The sequence below is a fragment of the Bacillus rossius genome, chromosome 10 (assembly GCF_032445375.1).
Source record: "Bacillus rossius redtenbacheri isolate Brsri chromosome 10, Brsri_v3, whole genome shotgun sequence".
In the NCBI taxonomy this organism is placed as follows: Eukaryota; Metazoa; Arthropoda; class Insecta; order Phasmatodea; family Bacillidae; genus Bacillus; species Bacillus rossius.
This window is the reverse complement of record NC_086337.1, coordinates 17,913,770-17,937,531: the sequence shown is the minus strand read 5'-3', so window position 1 is coordinate 17,937,531 and position 23,762 is coordinate 17,913,770. Positions and strand designations below refer to the sequence as shown.

The following is a 23,762-nucleotide window of genomic DNA, read 5'->3' as shown; positions in this document are numbered from 1 at the left end:
TAATAGTTTATTTTAAAACATTTAGTGGCTGTTAGTTGCCTATTATATTTGTTTGCGTTTATGTTTATGCTAGAGATTTTTTTCATTTTTTCATCTTTCATTTACTGAATCTTAAAAACAATATTTTCCCTGAATTTATAAATGATGTATTTGTGGCCACCCTTTAAAGTGACTCAATATTTTGTAATCTAAATACTGCAATAACAGCAGTTCACCATGAGACATTTTTTGGCAATGTTTGGCCCGAAACTTCTCTACTGGGCAGCAGTAAGTATCCTTACTTGGACGTAGGTATCAGATGATTGAAACTCATCAATGAGCTAATGTTAGCAAGAGATCAAATATCGGACGTACTTATTTACGAAACTGATTTTTTCCGTCTGGCCGCAGCTGCTGGAGTTATACAAGCAGCTGAAGTTTGACAACCTGGACGGGGGTGTCTGGAAGCAGGGCTGGAACATAGAGTACAGTCCTCACTCGTGGAGTCCTCGCAAGAAGCTGAAGGTGTTCGTGGTCCCGCACTCGCACAACGACCCAGGTACGACTGCAGCTCTCCGAGGGTACTGGGTGTCGGTTATTGCTGCAGCGCATCTCAACCTGTCTCTCTCTCTCTCTCCCTCCCCCTCCCTCCCTCCCTCCCCCTCTCTCTCCCTCTCTCTCCCTCTCTCTCCCTCCCTTGCTCCCCCTCCCCCTCCCTCCCCCTCCCCCTCCCTCCCCCTCCCCCTCCCTCCCTCTCACTCTCTCTCCCTCTTTCTCTCCCTCTTTCTCTCCCTCTTTCTCTCCCTCTCTTTCCCTCTCCTCTTTCCCTCCCTCTCTCTCCCTCTCTCCCTCTCTCCCCCTCTCTCTCCCTCCCCCCTCTCCCTCTTTCTTTCCCTCCCCCCTCACCCTCTTCCTCTTTCTCTCCCTCTCTTTCCCTCCCTCTCTCTCCCTCTCTCCCTCTCTCTCCCTCTCTCTCTCTCCCTCTCTCTCTCTCCCTCCATCCCTCCCTCCCTCCCTCTATCCCCCCCAATGCACGATTTCTGCTATTAGTAGAGACCTGAACAAGTAGTTGTTATTTCTTTTCAACAAGTATGTGTTATTTTTCTCAAAAATAGGAGTTATTTCGTTCAGAAATAGTTTTTTTTTCTTCAGACATAACGTAGCAACCGTAGTTTTAAATGATAATCAGAATGTTGTTGTGTTACCACAAAATTTCGGCTGAAATGGATGATTAAACAAATTTTGGTTCACCATCTCGTTGACATAAATATAATTAGATGGCTGAGTGGTTAAGCGAGTAGCTGGTAGAAGAAAATGGAGCATCCTAAAAAAGGGACACAAGTTGAAAGAAACATATGCCGTGTTTCCCACGTGCAAAAAAACCAGTTTGGGCTCTGCTGAGAATCAAATCCAGGCAGCCTCTCGGCTGGAAGGGCCAGAATGGTGTACACACACCGTAAAACTTCTATCTTAAAATCTAGGGAAATGTGTGTTCATTTCGTTCAGTGTGCTACATACAGTACACTCCCTATTTAACGCGGTTGTCGGGGGACATCACTTTTACCCGCGTTGTTGCATAACCGCGATGTTTCGATGTGACCAAGGTCAAAAGGCATAAAACACCGCCTGTGTTCTAATAGGTCGGCAAGCACGCACAGTATAGACGGCCCGCCTTTGTGCGGACTTTGCATCCGCAGTTTCCACTAAACACGGGTGAAAAAATAAAAATAATAAATTTTAAAGATAAATATTAAATGTTGAATTGTTTTTATTTTTCCACGTGCCGTGCACAGTTTGTCGCACGGCCTACGAGCGCGCCACACGCCGCCATACACACGTGCGGCACACAAGCTGCTGCTGCCAGTCTCGTGGTGTTAGCCACAGTATCTGCTTCGTCAGTGTCCGTAACAAAGTAAGTGCAGTGTGTGCGGTTACACACGATTCTGTGGTCAGTCTTCTAAAAAGAAAGGCTGTAGTGATACTTCAAACCGAATATGAATCGCAAAGTACCGAGTTTGATTGACAAAATAAAAATTCTAGATTTACTTACAGATAGCTTGTCTTTTGTAGAAGCAGGCCGCAGATACAGGAAAAAAACGATTCTAGCATTCGTACAATAAAAAATAAAGAATCGTCTATCGTGTCAAGTGGTTAAACTTTATTATCCATGCTTACAGTAAATTATAAATGGTCACATGTGGGAAACAAAAATTGCGCCAATTTAGTTTTAGCGCAATCAGTGACGCCGTATTAAAAACCGTGTTAAACTTTGTCTTTACTTATTTCACCAAACGCTGTGTCGAGTTGCTGAGTGTGTGTGGCTCGGATCGGCAAGTGTTATATTCCCCAGCCTCTGTTTAAAGGTCGGGAGACCGCTACACATAAACATTTCCGGGACTTGTTTACTACCTCACGGCAAAAGTGGTACAGTATGGTTCACGTAAATATTGGACCACTGGGAATTCCTGGGCAAAGATTAAAAATACGCTAGCCGATTTACTTTACTATTTAATGTTAAAACATTATACCAAAGTAAAAAGATGAACTTGTATAATACAATGAATTACCCAATAATATTACGTCTGTAGGTTTAAGTTGTAACAAAACATTTATATACAGATGTCCAGTAAAGTACCAATTAAGATTCTGGAGTGGAATTTTAAACACCGGACTACCTGATTTTGCCTTGTACGCAGGGACGCTGCTCAGTCAAGTGACTCATGCTCTGCCTGTGTGCTGCGTGAACACATTCCCTCCCCCACTCCCCCTCGTGTTTCTGCCCGCTCTAATCTCTACCTCTCTCCATATTCTCGGCTCGCCTCTCCCTACCCAGCGCTTGCCGACAACCAAGCCTATCCAACATCAAACCCCAGCCGAGTCACGCTGGATAATGTCGCTGGATGGTGGGCTTTATCAGGTCCCCTGTCCGATGCTTCATTTGTGAGATAAAGCGACGTTAAGAACTAGTGTTTCAGAAAATATCACTGGGCTGGATTGGACCATAATTTGAAAACCCTACAAGATAGAGGAATAATGTACGGAGATATCTTGTTTAGAATTTTACTGCGGACATTTTCTACGCCTAGGCTTTTTTCTGCCCGATGCTTAGTTTGTTAGTTACAACGCAAAATTATCCTAATCGGCTGTCAACCATTTATTCCATTATTATTATTCATTTCTGACTGGGGGACATGGTTTGACCCGCGATATACCAGATTCCGCGATCAATCGGGGCGCAATATACCGGGAGTTTACTGTACTTTATTTATTTTCAAGTCTCTGTAAAAAAATTTATTTCCCCAACTCTCATCTTCCAACAAACAGCTTTAAATAAAAAACTTTAAAGAGCCCATAGTAATTTTGCTCCTCTTTGAATACAATTTTATTTGACACTATAAGTAACTTCAGGTAGCTAAAGAAAACACCAAATTATTTCCTTTTGTTGAACCCAGCCAGGCAACCCAAGATATTTGTAATAATAATAATTTGTTCTCAGGGGTTTATCTATGTGCTTCTATTACTTAGTATAGTTCCATAATAAACTGTTGACTTTCAATTGCACTGCAGTCATCTTCGGTGTATGTGTGGTAGTGAACTGATGATGTTTGCTATTGCTGTGGATAAGATAACTCGTCACCCCAGATAACCTTAAACATTTCTCTGTAACATGTGTTTTCCTGCATAGTGAAGCGCAGTTCTCTTACAATCCAAATAAAGCTCTTCAGAATGCCAGTTGGAAACAGTCAACTTGTAACTGACATGACTGTGAACACTATTAGTAGAGACATGATTTCATGGTTTTATTTTATGTCCAATTTTGATTTTATAACAGAGAATTTCGACATTATTGTTTTTATTTGTATAAAAAACTATTTTGTAATACTTAACTCTACCAAAACAGCGGTAACATTTATATGTCCATTTTCATGATAAAAAATTTGTAATAAAATGATCTAAATCAGATGAATTACCCGAAAATTAAAAAAAAAATAATTGGTGAGCATTCATGATTCAATAAGAGATGCACAATAAAACAAATTAAATTAATTTTTCTGATCCATGCACTTTGGTACAATTTTTTTCCAGAAATAATGACATTCCTTGAATTTAAAACATAAAAAGATTACTTTGATTAAAATTTGAATTAAATTTTGTTAAATGCTGCTGAGCTTTAATTTCGGTGCTATGTGGTGTTATATGTTGTGTATGGTATATTTTGGTGTTGTGTGGTGCATTACCATGATTTTCGATGTTTATATATTGTATATAATATATAATATAATATTTGTGTTTATATATTTGTGATTATTGATAAACAATTTGTGTTCTGATTTGAAAATGGTTGACAAAATATAAGCACTTTATAGCAAAACAGTTATGTATTTAACAAGAGATATGTGTTTGCACACAACTCGATTTGTTTCGATTTTTCTTATTTTTTTTTTTATGGTTTATTCAATGGTTTCTGATAGTTTTAGGATTGATTCGCGACCCTCCGTTTGGGGTCCGCTGGTTTAGATAATTTGCTTCATGTGGGTGGGCCACATAGCAGGTGTTCATAGTTACAGCATGAATATTGTGATGACTGTCAAATATATCCCTAGCATATATGCCTTAGTGGATAAGCACATGGTATCTGAGAATTATATTTATGTGTTTTGTGACTTTGGCGTTTACCTTGTAACTTGTGATACGACCTTCTTAATATACTTATTCTGTATGTGCAGGTTGGCTTAAGACTTATGAAGACTATTATCGCTCACAAACAAGAAATATTTTAAATAATTTGGTAAAGAAGTTGAAAGAAGATGAACGTCGCAAATTTATCTGGGCAGAGACGTCATTTCTGGCCCTGTGGTGGGACGAAATTCCACAAGAAACGAAGGAAGAAGCAAAGAAGTAAGTACAGGATGTCTTCAAGTCACAGATAGTAGCTAAACTGAAGGACTGGTCAGTAAAGTCATGAAGAGTGCCAATAAACAGTTATAGTGTTAGAAGTCACAACTTTCATCTCAAGCAGTCTTTTGCTAACTTGCATTTTTGTTTTAACCCCTCACTTAATTTTAAAGTTGTATTTTAAATATCAGTAGTAGAAAACTGTAGACATTAATCATGTGAAAATTATCTCTGAAAAGTTTTTGGCTTTCTAATATAAAAACATGCACTTTTCTGCAAACAATTGTGTGTTATTTTTAAGTTATCAGTTATCATATTTTCAGTACTTGTTACTAGAAGTGTTAGTGTTATGTAGTGCACTGTCTGCTAGAGTCAACTGCCTCCATATTAGTTTTTTTCATCCACTAGAGTGCAGTAGTATTTATTACCAGACTTTCGGCCATCTTGCCTGCTATCTGAAAATCTGATATTAACCCAGAATTTTGTAAATAATTCCAAAATTCATCAAAAAATAACCTTTTAATGTAACAATTTATTCGAACGATTCCCGTCCTCCACTTGATCCTTGGTCGATGCAAAAAAAAAAAATCTTTAGACTAAAAATTTTCATTTAATAAACTATGGTTTTAAAGCCTTGAAAGTAGCTTAAATTCTCCGTCTGCTAGCCGTTAGTAAGTCGATGAAGTCACTTTGACAGTTGCTTTCATGATAATGCACCACATCGTGTACTATAATTGCGGTCTGGATAATATCAGGACTTGTACTCGTGTAATCCAACACAGTTAGGTGTTTTAACGAGTGGGCTGTTATGCTTGCCTGGTAGCACTGTGTCATGATATAAAAATGTTGTAAGGAAACTATTGAAGGGTGAAAAACACAACTTTGCCCGGATTTATTGTCTATTGCTTGAGGCAAAAACCATCCAGACCACTGCCATATAGATAGCTTGGCAACTTCCTTTCATTCTCCGCTCTCTTATTGGAGCTTGTGGCAGTTAGGAAACTAATGGCACTAGTTGTGGACACACCAAGCCATAGCATTGTTTTAAATGGGTCTTTTGTGTAAGGTTTAATATTATATGTAGTAATTCTGTTCTGTATTTTATGATTTTTCATTTATTTAGGAGCTTTGTAGGTGTGTAATGCATAACCGTGACTTGTAATTTGGCTGCATTTGTCATTTAAAGATTAAGTGGTAAAATGCAGAAATAAAAAAAAAGTTTTCTATAAGAAAGCAATTATTAAATGTTAAGGACATATTTATTTATTTAATTTTGTTACATGCCCACCAACAGTCTAGAGACAACGTGAAACTGAACGCACATGGCAGACTGAATCAAGAACTAGAATCAATTTCAAGAAAGCGGGATTTAATTACAATAAAGACTACTATTACAGAGTGCATTGCGATGTTGTCATTGGTCCAATGACTGTATTGTGTTTTAAATTGTTGCACTTCGAAATTTCAAAATTAAATGCCTGTCATATGTTGCTGCAATGACGAAACCTGCACTGGCTGAACCATCGGAATCACCTCTAACTTATGTGGCTGGAACTAATCGAGAGTCCAAAAATTATAATTAAAAAAATTTGAAGGTTTTGAGCCAAAGCCTTCATTGCAACCTGGCACAGTTAAAGAGCGAGGCATTTTCTCTCACAACTCCAGCTCACTTGACAAAATTATAAGGCATTGGTAAGGCTTACTGTGTTCACTTGGAAGTAATGCAATGATATTTTTCAAAACAGCTGGGGGTCATATTACAATTACAAAATTGTGTCTTGCCATTGGGAGAACCCCAGTTTAGTCGAGAAACTACATGCTCTGCGTCACTGTGTCACGTAAGCAACTTTAGACCACTAACAATTAAAGTCTTACGACCTACTCTTAGTTGAAAAACTGCACTATCAGTCTGTAAACTGCGTCATTTAAGCCACTTGAGTCTGCTGTGGTTTATGGCTTCCTTAACCGCTGGATGGGGGAGGCGTGACAGATGAGATAGGGTAACACTTGGAAATGCCATGGAGGAGATGGGGAGAGAGTTCAAGTGGAGTTTGTCGCTGGGTTCCTTCCACTTCCCTCTGCTTCTCTTCACCATGACACCCCTCCGCTTTCACCCTCCCAGGCTACCATAGCATGTCGCAGCGTTATTTGCTTTCCGACTGACGGCGTTTGAACTACAGCCATGAAACTCCATTTTTCTTTCTAATTATTGCTTGCTGGTTCAAAAAAGACAATGCAAATCACTCTACTGACAAAAGTGGCACCAGAAAAGCTCTAGTAGTACTAATTTAAATGATTTTAATTTCTTTGTGTTTGAATTGTTATTTCCACTACATAAATATTTTTCATAAACTCATAGTCAAAAAATTTGGGATCTCATTATATTCAGAGTCATATTGTTTTTGGGTAAATAAGATAAACGCCTACAAAGCACCCAAAATAATGTTAATATGAAAACAAACTTGGAAACCTATAAAATTGAGATGAGATTATAAATAATATTAAATTTAATATGAAACGTCTATCCAACCAATGTTAAAACTGGGTTCGTTGTTAGTTTGCTGCTGCAAGCTTCACCGAGTTGATGGATCACGCAGAAAAGGATAGGAAATTTCCAGATCAAGTGATGCAAACCTAGTAGTTTTGTCGTACTGAAGATGATGCATGGTCACTGTGGTAGTGTTAGGGATAGTGTTGTGCTGGAGCTCAGTAAAGGTGTGATTCCTATGCGGCATCTGACACACGCATCAGACGTAGTGCGTCTGACACAGCACGGCTGAGTTGAAAATAAAGAAATTCTGCTGCAACTATGCGAGGGGAATGCTGAAACAACACTGGTTTTCAAAATAAGGATTATGTAAGGTTGTTTTGAACATCTAATCTTGTAAAAATATGACAAGGCGACGAGGCATTTAGATTACATCCAAACACAATGATACCATTCTCTCTAAGAGTTTCAAGTACTGACGTTTTATCATGTTGCCCAACTGTGAACAGAACCTTTCCTTCGGCCGTGCGGCTGCGTCTACACTGCTCTCCGAGTGGTACAGCCGCGCGGCTTCGTTGTCCTAACGGCTGCCGTATGCGGCTTACGCATCGTGGGAAACACCTCCATAACACTCCCTTTTAGCAGTGCTCTGCATCAGATGCTGCATAGGAATCGCACCTTAACCTGGCGTGTTGATGGCAGTCAGCGCATGGTGATTGCAGGCTCATCGCCAACGGACAGCTGGAGGTGGTGAATGGCGGCTGGGTGATGAACGACGAGGCCAACACTCACTACTACTCGATACTCACTCAGATGATTGAAGGACATCAGTGGCTGGAACACAACCTGGGGTTCAAACCAAGGTGATGTATGCAAGCTGTGTGTGAACAGTCTTATTTATTCTTGTTCTTGTGTTTAATGTTGAACTATGTTAGTGTGGTCAAAAAATATTGTATGTATAATTCCTGCTTCATATGCTTTATTTTTAGTTCTATTCAAGAAATTTTTATGTAAGCAAGTAGGGTCTATAGCGTGACAATTTACGTTACCATTTTTGCTTTGTGTAAACTCACAAAATTTGTAACTTTCTGGTTTTGCGTTAAATAATAATTTCACAAAATTTCACACAGAATATCATGTTTACAATCATTATTTTTAAGAATTGCACAGGAACACTTTTACAAGATCAAGATAAAATTCCTCACAAAATGTGAATATTTTACAGAACGATTCCTAGGCAAATAATTTCTTTAATTTGTAATTCATTAATATAAATATAATCTTATTTCAGTACTAGGCCTGTGTGGTTCCCCGATTTGGTTTCATTTCCTTTTAAATACCCGACCCGAAACCTACTTTTCAATTCTTCGGATTCTGTTTGGGGTATTTTACCATTTTACATAATAAACTGCATAATCAGCAGTATCTTTAAATTGCACTTGACTTAATAAAATATTTACAAAACTTTTTTATTTTTTATTTCTGTAGTGACACCATTTTAAAGGAAAATATTAATATTCACTTTTTCTCTTTACTATTTAAGTCTTTACATAATAATTTTATAACTTTTGCTACTTTCTTTTGAAGTTAAAATGTGATGAATTCTGGTTTTTAAGTTCTAGAATCATGCCTTAAATTATATGATCTGTAATATATCTCATCAAAAGAATTGTATGACAAAAAAGTTTTTATTTTTATCCTTCACAAAGATAAAAGTGCGGTTTCCAAAGGGGGCCTGGTTGTGAGGAATAATTTTTATTTTATTTTGATGGGTGTATTTGTGTTTACTTGAATACTTCCATTCATATGCTGTACTTTTATTTTATCAAAAGCTGTATGAATGTACTTCAGTATTTGAGGTGATGAATTTGTAAATATTCTAAGGCCAAATGTTTGCAACTGCATCCTTGTTTGTCCCGAAAATTTTACCTGGAGTTGCCCCTGCCCATAACATTATAAAAGGTATGAGTCATATAAAATATTTTTAAATGAATGATTGTATTGAATCATCATCATTTAATTGTTTTGAAAATAAATTTTTGGTATTTTGATCTCTAATAATGTTTTTTTAAACTAAAAAAGTCTTTAGATGGGTTTACATTAATTGAAATGACAATCAGTAACTTTAAAATATTGATTTGACAAAAATAAATTGTTAAAGGAAGCTAAAATTTTCAATTTTTTTTGTAAACCATGTAAACTTTCAAAATACTTTAAATACTATTTCCAATTCTTAATTCAATTTGGTCACAAAGACAACAATCTGCAGAATTCCTAGGAGGGGTGTGAGGGGTTCATTCCCTTCTCACAATTACAATTTTGCAAGTGCAAGTGGACCCCTACAGTTAGGGGCTTTATAATTCCAGTGGGGACCCCTTGGATTTACACCCATGGTCAAAAATATAAGTATATATTCAAGAAATTTTTAATCCTGATCAAAATTTGTTTTAAACATCTACTATCCACTCGCGGTGAGTAAATAAAATTTTCAACTGCCGAAGCCCATTTTTTTGACACTTATTCAGTCGCATTGAGTGAATTAAAAATTTTTTTTAGTTTTTTTTTAGAGGAAAGGAGAAAGTTAATTAAATTACTTTACACAAATCATAATGCAAAAAAAAATATAGTTTTAAGTTACATGAATATTGTTATAATTATTTTTTACAACTCCCTTCAGGAATAGTTGGACTATTGATCCTTTCGGCTTGTCCTCATCAATGCCGTTCCTGCTGAAGAAGATGGGAATGGATAATGTTGTGATACAGCGAGTGCACTACTCGGTGAAGAAGGCGTTAGCTAAAAAGAAACAACTGGAGTTTCGCTGGAGGCAGCTGTGGGGTGAGTGATTGACTGATTGGTCACTCAAAGCAGCCTGCTGTAGCAATTTTAGTTTCTTATGTAATAGTGTGAAGCTGAGTTAATGAAGAGAACTCACTGATTTCTCTTGTCGCTGCAATTTACAGCAGTTTTAGTTAAACATTTTTGAATGCCAATATAATATAATGTGTTTGTTGGAGGATTTAACTTAACCTGTGAATAAAGATCATCCATACCATACCTTATCAGGCAAGTCATTAAAAATAGACAAAAAATTTCAACACAGTTGATAAGTTAACAAGAGTTATTGTGAAACAACACTTTACTGTGTATAAGTATTTGTTGTTGTTAGACTCACCCAGTATGCTTCCAGTTACTTCTTATGTTTGTTTGAGTTGAATACATTTAGATTTTATAATTATAATTCATTAGTTATTTTGAGATTAAGAGATACATAATCTGGACGCTACATGCATCCTGCTTACATTTTAAAGAGTAATAAAACCATCAACATTAAACTTGGAACTGCACAAATTTAACTTTATAGCACAGAAGACAGTCTAGTATTGATACAGGCATTCTGTATTGTAAATTACAATAATGTTAAGTTATTGAAAAATTGAAATCAAGACCTAGGCCTATGTTTTTTTTTTCTGTGTTTCAGTACTCTTTTTTGTGTTTCAACCTTTTGAATTTTTATTTATTTTAATGCAGATAAATTGTTTCATTTGTCTCATACATCACGTGTTTCTTAATGGTTTCACCAGGTGACTTAAGTTATCAGCCTTGTACACCTAATCTATTGAAAGTAGAAGTTCGTAGAGTATAATAACGGGTCATAAATTGGTGTTTTTCAAAAACAGGAAACATCAGCCCTTAGTTTCTGTAAATAAGTGCTTTAATACCGTGCTACCAGAATATTATTTTTGTGCAGCCAATTTGTTTAACCTAAGAAAACCTTTAAATTGTAACTTTCAAGTCATTTTTACTTTAGATGTTATGCAAACTGTTGGCACCTACTGCATTACAAAGGAACTGAGTTGGAATTGAGAGGCAAATAAAGTTGATCGCAGGTTATTGCGACCATTGTATAATAAACTATCTTGCATTTGAGGTACAGTAGAACTTCAGTTATCCGGATTAATTGGGACTGCACCTGATCCGATAACCAAATATCCGGATAATTGGATAATAATAGAAAATAGGTACCAATTTCTTTGAAAAATTCCAAATAATTGTGCAGAATATTTACAGTAAAAATATACATAGGTAATGTATTTTTCTTTAGCCTTCTGATATTTTTTTTACTTCAGGTATGAAACAAAGTAGCGGTCATCCAGGCTTTTGGTTTTTTTTTTTTTTGTAAAAGATGGGAAGTAATTTTAGATTTTTGAAAGGCCGAGGGTTTTTTGATTTGCCTATCACAGGCAAGGAATTTTGTGATTTCCTGTAGAGTTGGCACAATTCAGCACAGTAACATGGTCTTTGCTAACCTTGTGGCCAGGCACACTACTTTCCCTTTTAGAAGCTAGAGTGGATTCCAAATAAGGCTAGTCTCGTCTGCATTATACACAAACTCTGGGTCATACAACCTGTTACCACTCACCACCTCCGGCTAGCTCAATTTAGATTATGAGTGGAACATACAGGTTAGAAGGTCATGAAGAAAGAAGAAATTTATATACAATGTTCGATGTATTACCTGTTTTTTAAATTCATTTAAAATTCACACTAAATTCCGTACAACTGAATAAATAAAAATTAAACGTCCGTTAAAAAAAATAAACCCCGGAGCCATCGCCCGACCACAGCCTGCTTGGCCCGGCGCTCGAACAATGACCACCTGGCCCGGTGTTCAGACAATGACTGAATTACAGCCTTTCTTCACTTTGTGCGGGCAGTGTCCTGGGCTTGCTGACGTAATTCTCAGCCAATCACGGCGCATGGCAACAAAAACTTCCACGAAATGCTTACTTCTGTTCCCACGACGCAGCGATTTTGTCTCTTTCTCACACTCCCGTGACCGTGACTCACACGCTTAGCGTGTGAAACAAAGCCTCGATCATGGAAAAACGAAGGAGAATTACATCAGCATGCCTTCCCACACAAAGAAGCCAGCAAAAAAATTACTAGAAAAATATACTTATGAATTTTAAAAATAAAAACAATAAACCCGGTGAAATACGTTCACAATAACTTCAAAAAAGAAACAACTTTACATCATTTGAAAACCTAACCTGAAATTTGACGAAAAAATTTATAACAAATTATCATTACTGGATTGCATGAGGAAGGCTGTAATCTGGGTTGTTACAAACCCTGCTTTACTTTTAAATCTTTCATTGAATTTTTCTGCTGCTTTAGGGTCTGCTGAAAGTTTCTTGCCATTTAAATCTAACTCTCGAATACCGTGTCTTGCCTTGAAGTTCCGTAGCCACCCATTACTCGCCCTAAAGGAAGACAAAGTGTCAATTTTTCTAGCTAACAGTTTTGCTTTTTCACAAATAATCAGCCGTGAAAGAGGGTTGCCCAATGCTCGCTGCTGCAAAAAACACTTGAATATGGCCTCTTCAAGAACTTGGTTTTCTGCTGTTTTCATAGCTTTTCTAGAGGAACTACCATCTTCATTCTCAAGGACAGACACAAAGTTTAAAATTGAAGATGTATATTTTTTTTAATGTCTGAAATTTATGATGTTTCAACGCCAAACTCCTCAGCTAACTGCTTACCAGTGTTTCCTGTATCCACTTGTTCAAGGATTTTTATTTTGTCTGTTAGTGACAACACAATGATATAATACACAGAAAAATAAAACCTCACACGGAAGACGGAACGAATAGCTACAAGCTTACAGACTAACTGACTGGCAACTGGCACTGACGAAACAAACAGTGCTTGCTTGATTGATGACTCATCATCTGCGTATGCAGTAGCAGCTACAGTACACTCACTGTAAGAAGAGCCCAATAAAGCTGACCGATCAGTTCTCAAAGCGATCCGGATAATAGGCAATACGGATAGCTGGTGTACGGATAATTGGAGTTCTACTGTAGTAGGTTATAACAACATTTTGCTCTGAATTGCAGCAGGCATCTTGAGGGTTTAGATGAGAGATTATCATAGAGCTAGAAGGTGGTGGGGGCTTTACGTATACTTGCCATGAGAGGCCTCTTCATCAAGGGTCAGTTAATCAGGGGAGGGTTGTGGGTTATTGGCTTCTATCTCCTCCCATTGGCTGTGTTGGTTATTTGGCGTTAGTGGCTTTGCACCTCTTGCTTTCTGCGGGAGTTTTTTTCTTCTTTTTCTTTTCTACAAGTAGTGCCCATGTTTTGCTCAGTTTGTTTAGTTTTTGAATATTCATATGGCTTCTCGGAATGTTCTACTCTTGTAATTTTCTGTGATACCACTTTGATGTGGCATAACCTTGAAAACCGAGATAGTTTCAAGAGGAGTGGTTTAGTGATAGAGATGTAAAGCATCTTGTTCTCACAAGTACGAGCTTCTCAGTGCGAGGTGGTGACGGTGCTTGTTCCTCTGCCCAGACGGCACGGGCGCGACGGACTTCTTCACGCACATGATGCCCTTCTACAGCTACGACGTGCCGCACACGTGCGGGCCCGACCCCAAGGTGTGCTGCCAGTTCGACTTCCGGCGGCTGCCCGGCTACGGCATGACCTGCCCCTGGAGGGTCCCCCCGCAGACCATCACCGACCACAACGTCGCTCACAGGTGCCGGGGCACACTCTTTCTACTTTACTGTTTCATTGACATTTAAAGGTTATATTCCAAGTCCTTGTTTACTTAAAATTCAATTATTATTGCAAACTGTATTTTGGTTCATTCTCTTTTATACCTCATAAAAATGTTCCATTTTGTTGTGCTGTACGCGGGAAAATTTTATAAGGAATAATGAGTTTGGGAAGTCAGTGCCGTCTAGAGCTTTTGAAGATAGCAAAAAATTGAAGCGATTATCATTTAAAAATCACTGTGTGGAAATTGGTGAAACTTAACCTGTTTTTTCTCTGACAGAGCTGAACTTCTGCTGGATCAGTACCGCAAGAAGGCGCAGTTGTATCGCACGAATGTCGTGCTGGCACCGCTGGGAGATGATTTTCGCTATGATCAGCAGTCGGAGTGGGATGCCCAATACAAGAGCTACCAGCGGTTGTTTGACTACCTCAACAATAATCCGAACTTGAATGTTCAGGTATGCAAGTATCAAAAGCTGAAAAAATATTATTCTGTCAACATTGTAATATGTGTGCCTGTTTTTTTCTATTTATTTATTTATTTTTGTTTTTGAAGCTTGTAAAAAATTTTTATCTATTGTGAGAGATTTGTTTTTCATCTGCATAAGGCAAATATGTACCTACCACCTTGGTGTAGTTGTGGTGTTTGAAGCCAGTAGGTGGGGAACGAGTTAGTGGTCTTAATTATAACCAGAAGCTTCTGAGTTTTGAATGCTGGCTATACGTGTCAAATTCATGCATGATACTCACATGACGCAGTGTGCTACGTGCTGGATTCTGAGTGGGTCTACCGTATTCATTGCAGATGCCCTGCTTTCAAAAACCTTCAGGCATAACTTTACGGGTACAAGTCGTTATAGCACGGGGTGTTGTTTCTGATTAAATTGAGGCGTATCTTTTGCCTAGGGTGCCACCACATGGATTCCTGGTCATGTGGACCCAGCTACTTTTCTCTCAGGGGAATTTGATGTCACCTGTGTGCAGTGAGACTCATACCCGCAATTATGACTCATTACACAGAAATACATTCACTCTGAGCGGTGGACACACTATATTAAATTAAGGTAGATAGCTATGTAGGCTTTCGGGTTTCGGAGGCAGCCTACTTGGCTCAGTCTACACTATACCGCCTCACAGGTAAGCCCTGAAGTCAAGTGAAAGTGATTTATACAAATTAAAGAGGCAGATGGATGTGGTTAGTGATATAGCAATAGTTGAAGACAACAACGGGGTGTGTAGAGCTCCTTACCTCAAGCAGCGGTGGCAATAGACTGGCTTCATATCATCACGCCTAGAGGCGGGTCACTTACTCACGTCCGGCCGACGACCGTTACATACATTTTAAATGCTTGCCACTAGCAAAATTAATGAAAATGTATAAATCCTTATTTAAACAGTCTTATGGCTGCAGACAATAACATCAAGTAACTTTATTATTTAAAACAAAATGAATATTTAAATATGGTTTAGCTTCGGAATTATTCAGCATAGCTCAGCAACATTCGAGATACTGAATATTTATTAGGTATGTTAAATTTAAAGAAAAGCCCATTTTAAAAGTGGTATTTCAGTCTGCTAAAACATTAAAACACGTAGGGGAGGGGGGGTGATTAAAACAAGTTAAATATGCTGGCATTGTTAAGGGAGCGAAGCACTGACGTCATGTCCGTGGGCATGCGATTCAAATTCACACGGGACGCTGTAGCACAGAGGAGGTGGGAGGGAAGTGGCGACCGGTGGTTGATGGGTCACATCGGGCTCTGGTGGGGCGTTCCTCTGGTCGATGTCAAAGTGAATGCCAGACAGGGGAGCGCTTGGACTGTGGCTGGGAAAAGCGGTGAGGAGGGTTTCAACGAATCATACTGCAGTGTCCTCTGTGTGATGAAAATAGCTGTGCACACATACTAGGTCAGCATAACTACCTTCTATTCACCCAGTGCATTTTAACTAGAGATGTCAAAATATAGACCATTTTATCAATTCAGGTGCTGACATAGATTCTTATCTAGATTTCCAGCTCATTTTGAATTCTGGACCATTATTTTGGAAATTTTATGAGCCTAAGATCAAATACACAATATTTTGAGTGTCCTGAGACAGCTGAGAAAGTTAGGCTATATTCAAATAAAATAAAATGACTACACATTTTTATAGTACATAATGCTGTTGTATTTTAACACAATGTTGTGCCCTACTACATACTATGTACCAACAGAATAAAATGTGTGACTAGTCTACAGAAATATATATAAAAATATTTCAACACTTAATATTTTAGCGATTGTGATAGGATGAGACAAAATTCAATTACCATTACATATGATAGTTTTATTAAAACTCCAGCCACATCTAGCTACAGTATAAAATACTACTAAAATTATTCTCGATAATTAGAAAATAAATTATTTGAATTTTCGAGTATAGGCACAACAGGTTGGCCACGCTCCTGGCAGTAATAAGTTCCTGGTTTTTTCAATATGGTGAGGTAGTAACTACAGTGGTCAAGGTGATGAGGTAGTACCGTGTTTTCTCACATAATCGTTGCACATTTTATTCTAAAATCAAGTTTGAAAAGTAGGGGTGCGACGATTATGCGGAAAAATTTTTTTTTGTTAGATAAAGTATTCATAAAAACAAAACCCATTCATGGAAAGTACGTTTATTTACAAAGTGAAGTATAAAAGAGCACGCCAAACAATTTAATTTAATAAGTCATTCAACAAAAACCTTTCTTCAACTTTAAATAGAAAAACAAACTTTAAATAGAAAAACAAAATCTGTGATCCAAATGCAAGCCGAACGAACGCGTAACTACCGTAGTAAACATCATGAGTGTGCGAGATATCAAATGTAGTTAACTCGGTACCACATAGAGAGCACGCGTTGCATGCAATTGGCGTGATATCGATATTCGACTACGTGTGTGCACTCTATACGGGAAGCAGCATAACAAAACAGTAATTATTGCGACGAGCGCTGGCTACATTTTTGTAAGCGGTACACTGCGGCGACGGAGACGAACGATGAAGGTTATAACGTTTAAAAAGTCTTTAAAATAAAATTTACGCATCAGACAGCTTAGTAATTCCGTTATTTAAATAAGTACGCGGTAATTTCTGAATAAATATTATATTTATACTTTAAAATACATCGTTTTATACGGAAAAGATACCTACACAAAGCGCTCGGCATCTAATAGCGGGACCATAAACATCATGCGACGTTTACGTGAGAGGTTTTTTTATCCAAATTTTGACGCCCTAAAATATGGGTGTGACGATTGCGCGCGTGCGATGATTATGCAATAAAAGAGGGTTACTACAGTGGTCAAGATGGTGCGGTAGTAACTACAGTGGTCAATGTGGTTAGGTAGTAACTACAGTCGTCCAGTTCCTGAGGTAGTAACTACAGTGGTCGAGTTGGTGAGGTAGTAACTATAGTGATCAAGTTGATAAGGTAGTAACTACAGTGGTCTAAAGCGACATAAGTAAAAAAATTTGGTATTGAGACCCCTTGATTCTTGATACAGTGAAACTTACGGAATCACGAGAATCTATGAAGAGGATAACTAATTTTTACATCACCAGTTGTAACGCATACTTACCTTGCACTGCCATATTAGTTCTGAAAACATAGGTGGTGGGAGAAAAGTGACAATTATGTTGATGTTCTTAAACATTATAGTGGATTGAAAATAATTATATTTTGAATTTCTTGTATACATTATGTCACAGATATCAGACTTACCTCACACAGCCATTGTCCATTGTTTGTATTATATCATCCAAGATCTCTTACGTTACCAGGAATCTTTTTTTAAAATTTTTATTATTTTACTTAATAACCTAGCACTTCCTCTATTCAAATTTTTTTACTATCAAAAAAATATTTTTTTTCTATTTCAAGAGAATGGTAGTTCCTCTATAAGCCGTGAGGTTAAATGATAGTGCCATTGTTTAAAAAACAAATGTTTTTAATGCTTTTCTATTCTCAAAAAATAAATCAAACTTTGCTACACGTATTAATATTTGGATGTCTAATTAATGCTCTATGTTGGGTTTTATCAGTATGTGTTTCTAGTGGTTACAAGATGACTATAATATAAATATTTTTAAATATCTATGCTAAAACTATTTATTAACATTGTTTTACTTCTAAAATATGGCATAATTTTGATTGGCAGGTGCATAAAAATTTATTATTACAGATCTGTGCTGTATGTAGATTGGCATGTGCATAAAAATCAAATATTTAAAATATATGCATTGTGTGTCTAGAATTTATAAAATATTGCATTTATGTTTGGCTATGCCTGAATTGTCCAGTTGTATTTAACATTCAGTGAGTAATTATTATGTTGCTGGCTGCAGGCACAGTTTGGCACACTGAGTGACTTCTTTGATGCGGTGCGTGACGAGATGTCACCGCTCCAGTTCCCGTCCCTCTCCGGAGACTTCTTCACGTACGCAGACAGGGACGACCACTACTGGAGCGGCTACTACACTTCCAGGCCGTTCCACAAGAGGATGGACAGAGTGCTCGTCAATTACCTCAGGTAGCGATGCACAATTGGGTGGTGTGTTGGGTTTGTGGGGGGGTATGATTTTGTATACTTTGCTTGTTGTAAGGGGTTTATTGATTTGAATTTGCATTCGTTAGAATTGGCCAGTTAATCTTTGTCAGTAAGCCAAAATATGTGTTACCAGCAGCCTAACAATTATGTGAACTGCTGTTTGTATTAATATTGTTGTTATTGGGAACAAATAATGTACTTGCTATTTGTTAACTGCATAAATAATTCAATCTAGCATGTTTGGTACCACGGCCATGCCCATTAGTTACTTTGCCAGATTAGTGAGTTTTCCGGGTTATCGAATGCCAGTGTAATTTTAACAGGAATACCAAAGATAAATTTAACAGTGTGCAACGACATTCAAAACATATGAGCGTCACTGATTCAAAATCGTTCATTCATAATGGAGATTTTTTCGTCAAAAAATGTAAGTTTTTCAGTACTAGCTATAGATGTGTAACATCTAACCTCGGTAACAAGCAAATTCATTTGTTTTCATGTTTGCAAATACATTTATAATACAAAAATCTGACACAAAATTTAACTTAGAATTTTTAAAATAATCAAAGCATGATAAATATACAAAAATTGTGTTTTCAACTACACATATTAATGTGAATTACACTTGGTTTCCACACTCGTCGCTAGAATTCTTTACCAGAGTAGCTACGTCGAAAGGTTAAAATATCTAATGAAACTGCTCTGATAAAAGCGAATAAGACTTGAAAAAATACTAATCCCCGACTTTGGACCTGATTTTTGACAAGGTATTTTATTAAAATACTGCCGCCTGTCTTGCTAAAATTCATTAAACAGTTAATACTATAAAATTTCTCTTTTTCTGTGTGATTTTAGTTTGCGCCATCCGCCACAGATGGTAGCACTGTGGTTACACATTTTTGTTACAACCGACTTGTTCCATTCACGAAATTACTACTTCCAAATGCTGTGTACCGAGAGCTAAGATGTCACACATAAAAAAAATTAATAAATGCTTAGTGAACTAAAAATTCCAGTAGGACAGTGGTGCTTGGAGGTAAAAGACAACAAACGCCCGACTCTGGATCACAGAAAGTACTGAACCCAAGAGTGTCATCTGTAACGCCTGATGGAACTACACAAATGGGAGCTACGTTCAGTAATGGGTGTTATCGGTTCCCCGGTGCTTGTTTGGTCCACTGCTGACCGCAGCGTGCTGACTGCAGTGTGCGTGCCGTGCGACCAGGAGTGCGGAGGTGATCTTCTCGCTGGCGTGGAGCTCGTCGCGCCACTCCAAGGGGCTGCAGGCGCCCGAGTCGGGCCTCACGAAGCTGCTGAGCGACGCCAGACGCAGCCTCAGCCTGTTCCAGCACCACGACGGCGTCACCGGCACAGCCCGGGACAACGTGGTCGAGGACTACGCCAGGAAGTGAGCCTCGTCTTCTCATACAACTTACTTTTGAATAATCTACCCTGTTTTTTCCGCTATTGTTTTGATGGACACCTTTGATTTCAAATGCTGAATATAGTGCTTATGAATGTTTTAACTCTATTGTTATATGTTTTGAATTTAAAATGCTGTATATAATGTGTTTTTCATCCTGTACATGAATTCACAGAAGACAAACATATCGTTGGTTCTATTTGTCTGACATCAGCTGATTCAGTCTTATTTTCTGTGACTTTTTCAGCTTCATATATATATATTAGGGATGGGAAAACCGATTCCCAATTTCATCGATACCTACCGATTCTACTTAAATAATCGATAATCGAGAATCGATGATAAAAGTCTATTCCCGCATGTAGCAAAAAAAAATCATTTCACAACATTGCAAATCTGTCAGATACAATTATTTAACGAGTCTTTGAGTGGGGTTATGACTGACAAGACGCATATATAACAGTCATATTTCCCCAAATAAACAATATCTATAACTTGAGTCGATGTTATAAACAAGTCAAAGTACAAAAATTATTTATAAAAAAATTATCACTGCGTATTAGGAACGGGCGTATTCTTTTCGCGATCGCGATTAAACGACGATAAACGCGGAATCACCGTAAAATACAGTTTTTACGCGAAATCGCCACAACACAGCGTTTTTCCACGAAATTTAGTATTAAAATGTGAAATCGCAATGTTTTTACAGGAAATTTAAATACTGTGTAAAAGACTTGTCTCGTCACTGGTAAACAAACACCGCAACATGGCCACCACTAAACATTAATCATAAATGCACTAAAGCAAACAAAAGCTTACGCACGCTCACGTTATAATGTTAAACCCTAAAATATAGTGTAAAAATACGCAAAACTACGGCGTTTATTTTCCTTTCCGGCATAATGTTTGGATAGATATGACAAACAGGCGAAGTTTTAAAGCCTACGCACACCGCTCGGGGCACTGACGTCAGCTTGGAACAGCGACAACGGATAAATACAAAAGCAAGCAGATGATTGGGCGAACGGTGTTTGGAACAGCCTTACGTGAGTGGCCATACCACGTCAGCCGGGGGCGCTGGCATATAGTTGGAACAGCGTCGTAGTATCAAGCAGATTATAACGGGCGAACCAGGTACCAGGCTCTGTACTTCGTCACTCAGCCGTACGTGGCAGCACAAGCATTTTAAAACGCGCCAAAAAGCGGAAAAATGTAAACAAACATTCATTCATTTTCGAATGGTGTGACGATGATTAGTTGGTCAACAGTGTTTTATAGATTTTGTTGGGTCGTTACCACAACGCCAAAATAACAACGAATGAATTTGTGTGTGTTTCTTAAATGTAACTTAACGCTGAAATACCACAATCAAGTACAACACTTTCATTTGCTAGTTCTCTAGTTGCTTAATTTTGTTACTGTTTCATTTCACAATTTTTTTAGTTAATTTGTACCCTTCTCTAAGTTAGGCAAGTTGTATTAACGAAAATAATTTATACTGCTCAAGGAAAGCTTAAAATTTTTTTTTATAGTTTATACCGTATTACAAAACAAATTTTAGATTAGTTTGACCCCTTTGACATATGAGCCATTAACTTCTAATGATGTAAACATTTATATGAGTTAATGTTAATAACTTAGTTCTGTACTCAAATTTGATAAATATGAATTTATGATGTATGCTACATGATATATGTATTGAAAGCTGAAAAAAAAATGTTGCAAATAGAATTTGAATTAGGTATTTAATATTAAGTTAACTAGGTGAGTATCGAGTATCGAGAATCGAAGGGTTTTTTAAGGAATCAATTATCGAGTTTCGGAATGGAAAATTTTGGAATCGTCCCATCCCTAATATACATATATATATATATTTTTTTTCTGGGTAATTTTCCATGACATACAGTGCAAAACTGCAATGGCGTATGTCCAAAAAACTGCATTAAAACACTGAAAATTGTGTTATGTTAAAGACCACTGTTCAGGAATTAAAAAATGGCAATGTTGTGTTATGGTTCTTTGACTACATACAGCACAAGTGTTCTCATGATGTTAGGATATGTTCTGCCAAGTATTAGGCATGCCGTATAAGACTGTTTGTCAGTCACACGTAGCGGCACTTACATTGCTGTTGCATCAAGTCCAGACACCTGGTGGTAACAAGACAAGAATAACTTAAGACATTTTGTAACATTTCACATCATAATACTAAATTAATATTTTCTTCCTTGGATGACATGGGGAATGGTGTTGCATTCCAGATGTCCCAGGTCTGAGTCCCGGCCTGGCCATATTGATTTCAGTTTTGCAAGATTTTCAAAAACCACTCCAGCAAATGCTGCGATGGCACTTTACAATAGAACATGGCCAATTTCTTCCCCAATACAGTAAAATCCGTTGAAAACGTCAGGGCTTATGATGTTTTCCTGCCTAAAAGTCAGCATATTATATGTAGGTACCTATTGCTAAATGTTTCCCCTGCCAATAACCTTTACGTCCCTCTTCCCTCTTCTAATATGTTTTACTATTAGATACTGCATGTCCTGGAAATGAACAAATGTAAGGTATTCAGAAATATGCAGGAGAGTCCCTCTAATCCGGAGTCTGCTCGTCCGGACACCAGTTAATTCGGACAGGATTTAAAAAGTACAGTAGACTCCCGATTTGCCGGGTGCGGGTTATCCGGTTTGCGAATTAACTGTGCCATATTTCATTTTCATACACCATAAACACTAAAATGATTTTAGACTTTTTATTTCCGTGCGCGCACAATGGCAACGACACTTGTGTAGCATTAAATACAAAGTATTGAATTTGTAATGAAACAAATTAATAATGTGATGAATCAACAAACAATATTTTGCTCTTCCTCAATAGCTATTCGCTTTCTTCATTGCTTTATTTCCGACGGCGCCCAGCAAAAGTGTATATTCCGCCATCCTGCATGTCAACAGCAGCTCTGGAGAGAAAAGCCAGAATCTTTCAGGCTAGTTTATCTTGTGCCATTAGCATGCTCTTGTGGGAAATCAGGGCAGACACACATTTAGTAAACATCGCTGATGGGAATTATGTTAACAGGTTAAATAATCTTTCTATAATAGAAAATGTTAATTTTATGCTTGTTAAATTCTCCTATATCAATAACACTATTATTATGTAACTCAGGAATGTTGGTAGTGCCTACATAGGAAAATGAAATGTTATGCTCAAGCCCTATTATGTAAACAATGCAATATGTAAATTTTTTATTTTATTTTAGGTTGTTTAATCTCTAAATGTTGTTCAACATTTATTTAAATGTACTTCAAATGTATTTAGACATGTATTAGTACTCTAAATTAATTTTAACGGGAGTAGTGTCTTGATTAAGATGGTCGTCAACAATCACACTCACCTATTTGGAAAACAAATAATTGTGATTAAAATACTCGCTTGATGGAAAAAATATATGTGGCTAGCACTCTGTTTTACTGGAACAAATTAAGGATTTACTTTGAGGGACGGGTGTTACAGTGTTTGTCTAGATAGTCGGGATAAAAAAATTTCTATCAGTTTATTTTTACATTGCTTTTACCATATTTTTTGGTTATCCGTGGACCCCTTGCCAATAATTACCTTGGATAGTCTGGAGTCTACTGTACTGTGTTTTTTTTGTAATGTACAATCCATACTTTTTAATTTTAATCACAAAGATATTTTGTTTTGTTAATCATACAAAAATTTGTAGGTTAAAGTTTAGGTTTATGTATTTAGTAGTATTAAAACTAAAATTAAGCTGTAGGAAAAGTTTTATTATTGTAAAGAAAAGATTTTATATTTTTACTTATCTAAAACTTG

At 37.3% G+C, this 23,762-nt stretch overlaps 1 protein-coding gene across 1 annotated transcript in view; it reads left to right on the top strand.

The window, feature by feature from the left end:
* Positions 1–23,762, top strand: part of LOC134535806 (alpha-mannosidase 2) — an 80,476-nt gene that overhangs the window by 3,817 nt on the left and 52,897 nt on the right. The window contains exons 4-11 of the mRNA XM_063375087.1: positions 391–538; positions 4,707–4,878; positions 8,086–8,226; positions 10,041–10,201; positions 13,723–13,909; positions 14,210–14,387; positions 18,300–18,484; positions 19,728–19,910. Of these exons, the coding sequence (XP_063231157.1) occupies positions 391–538; positions 4,707–4,878; positions 8,086–8,226; positions 10,041–10,201; positions 13,723–13,909; positions 14,210–14,387; positions 18,300–18,484; positions 19,728–19,910 (1,355 nt within the window). The remainder of the gene's footprint in view (positions 1–390; positions 539–4,706; positions 4,879–8,085; positions 8,227–10,040; positions 10,202–13,722; positions 13,910–14,209; positions 14,388–18,299; positions 18,485–19,727; positions 19,911–23,762) is intronic.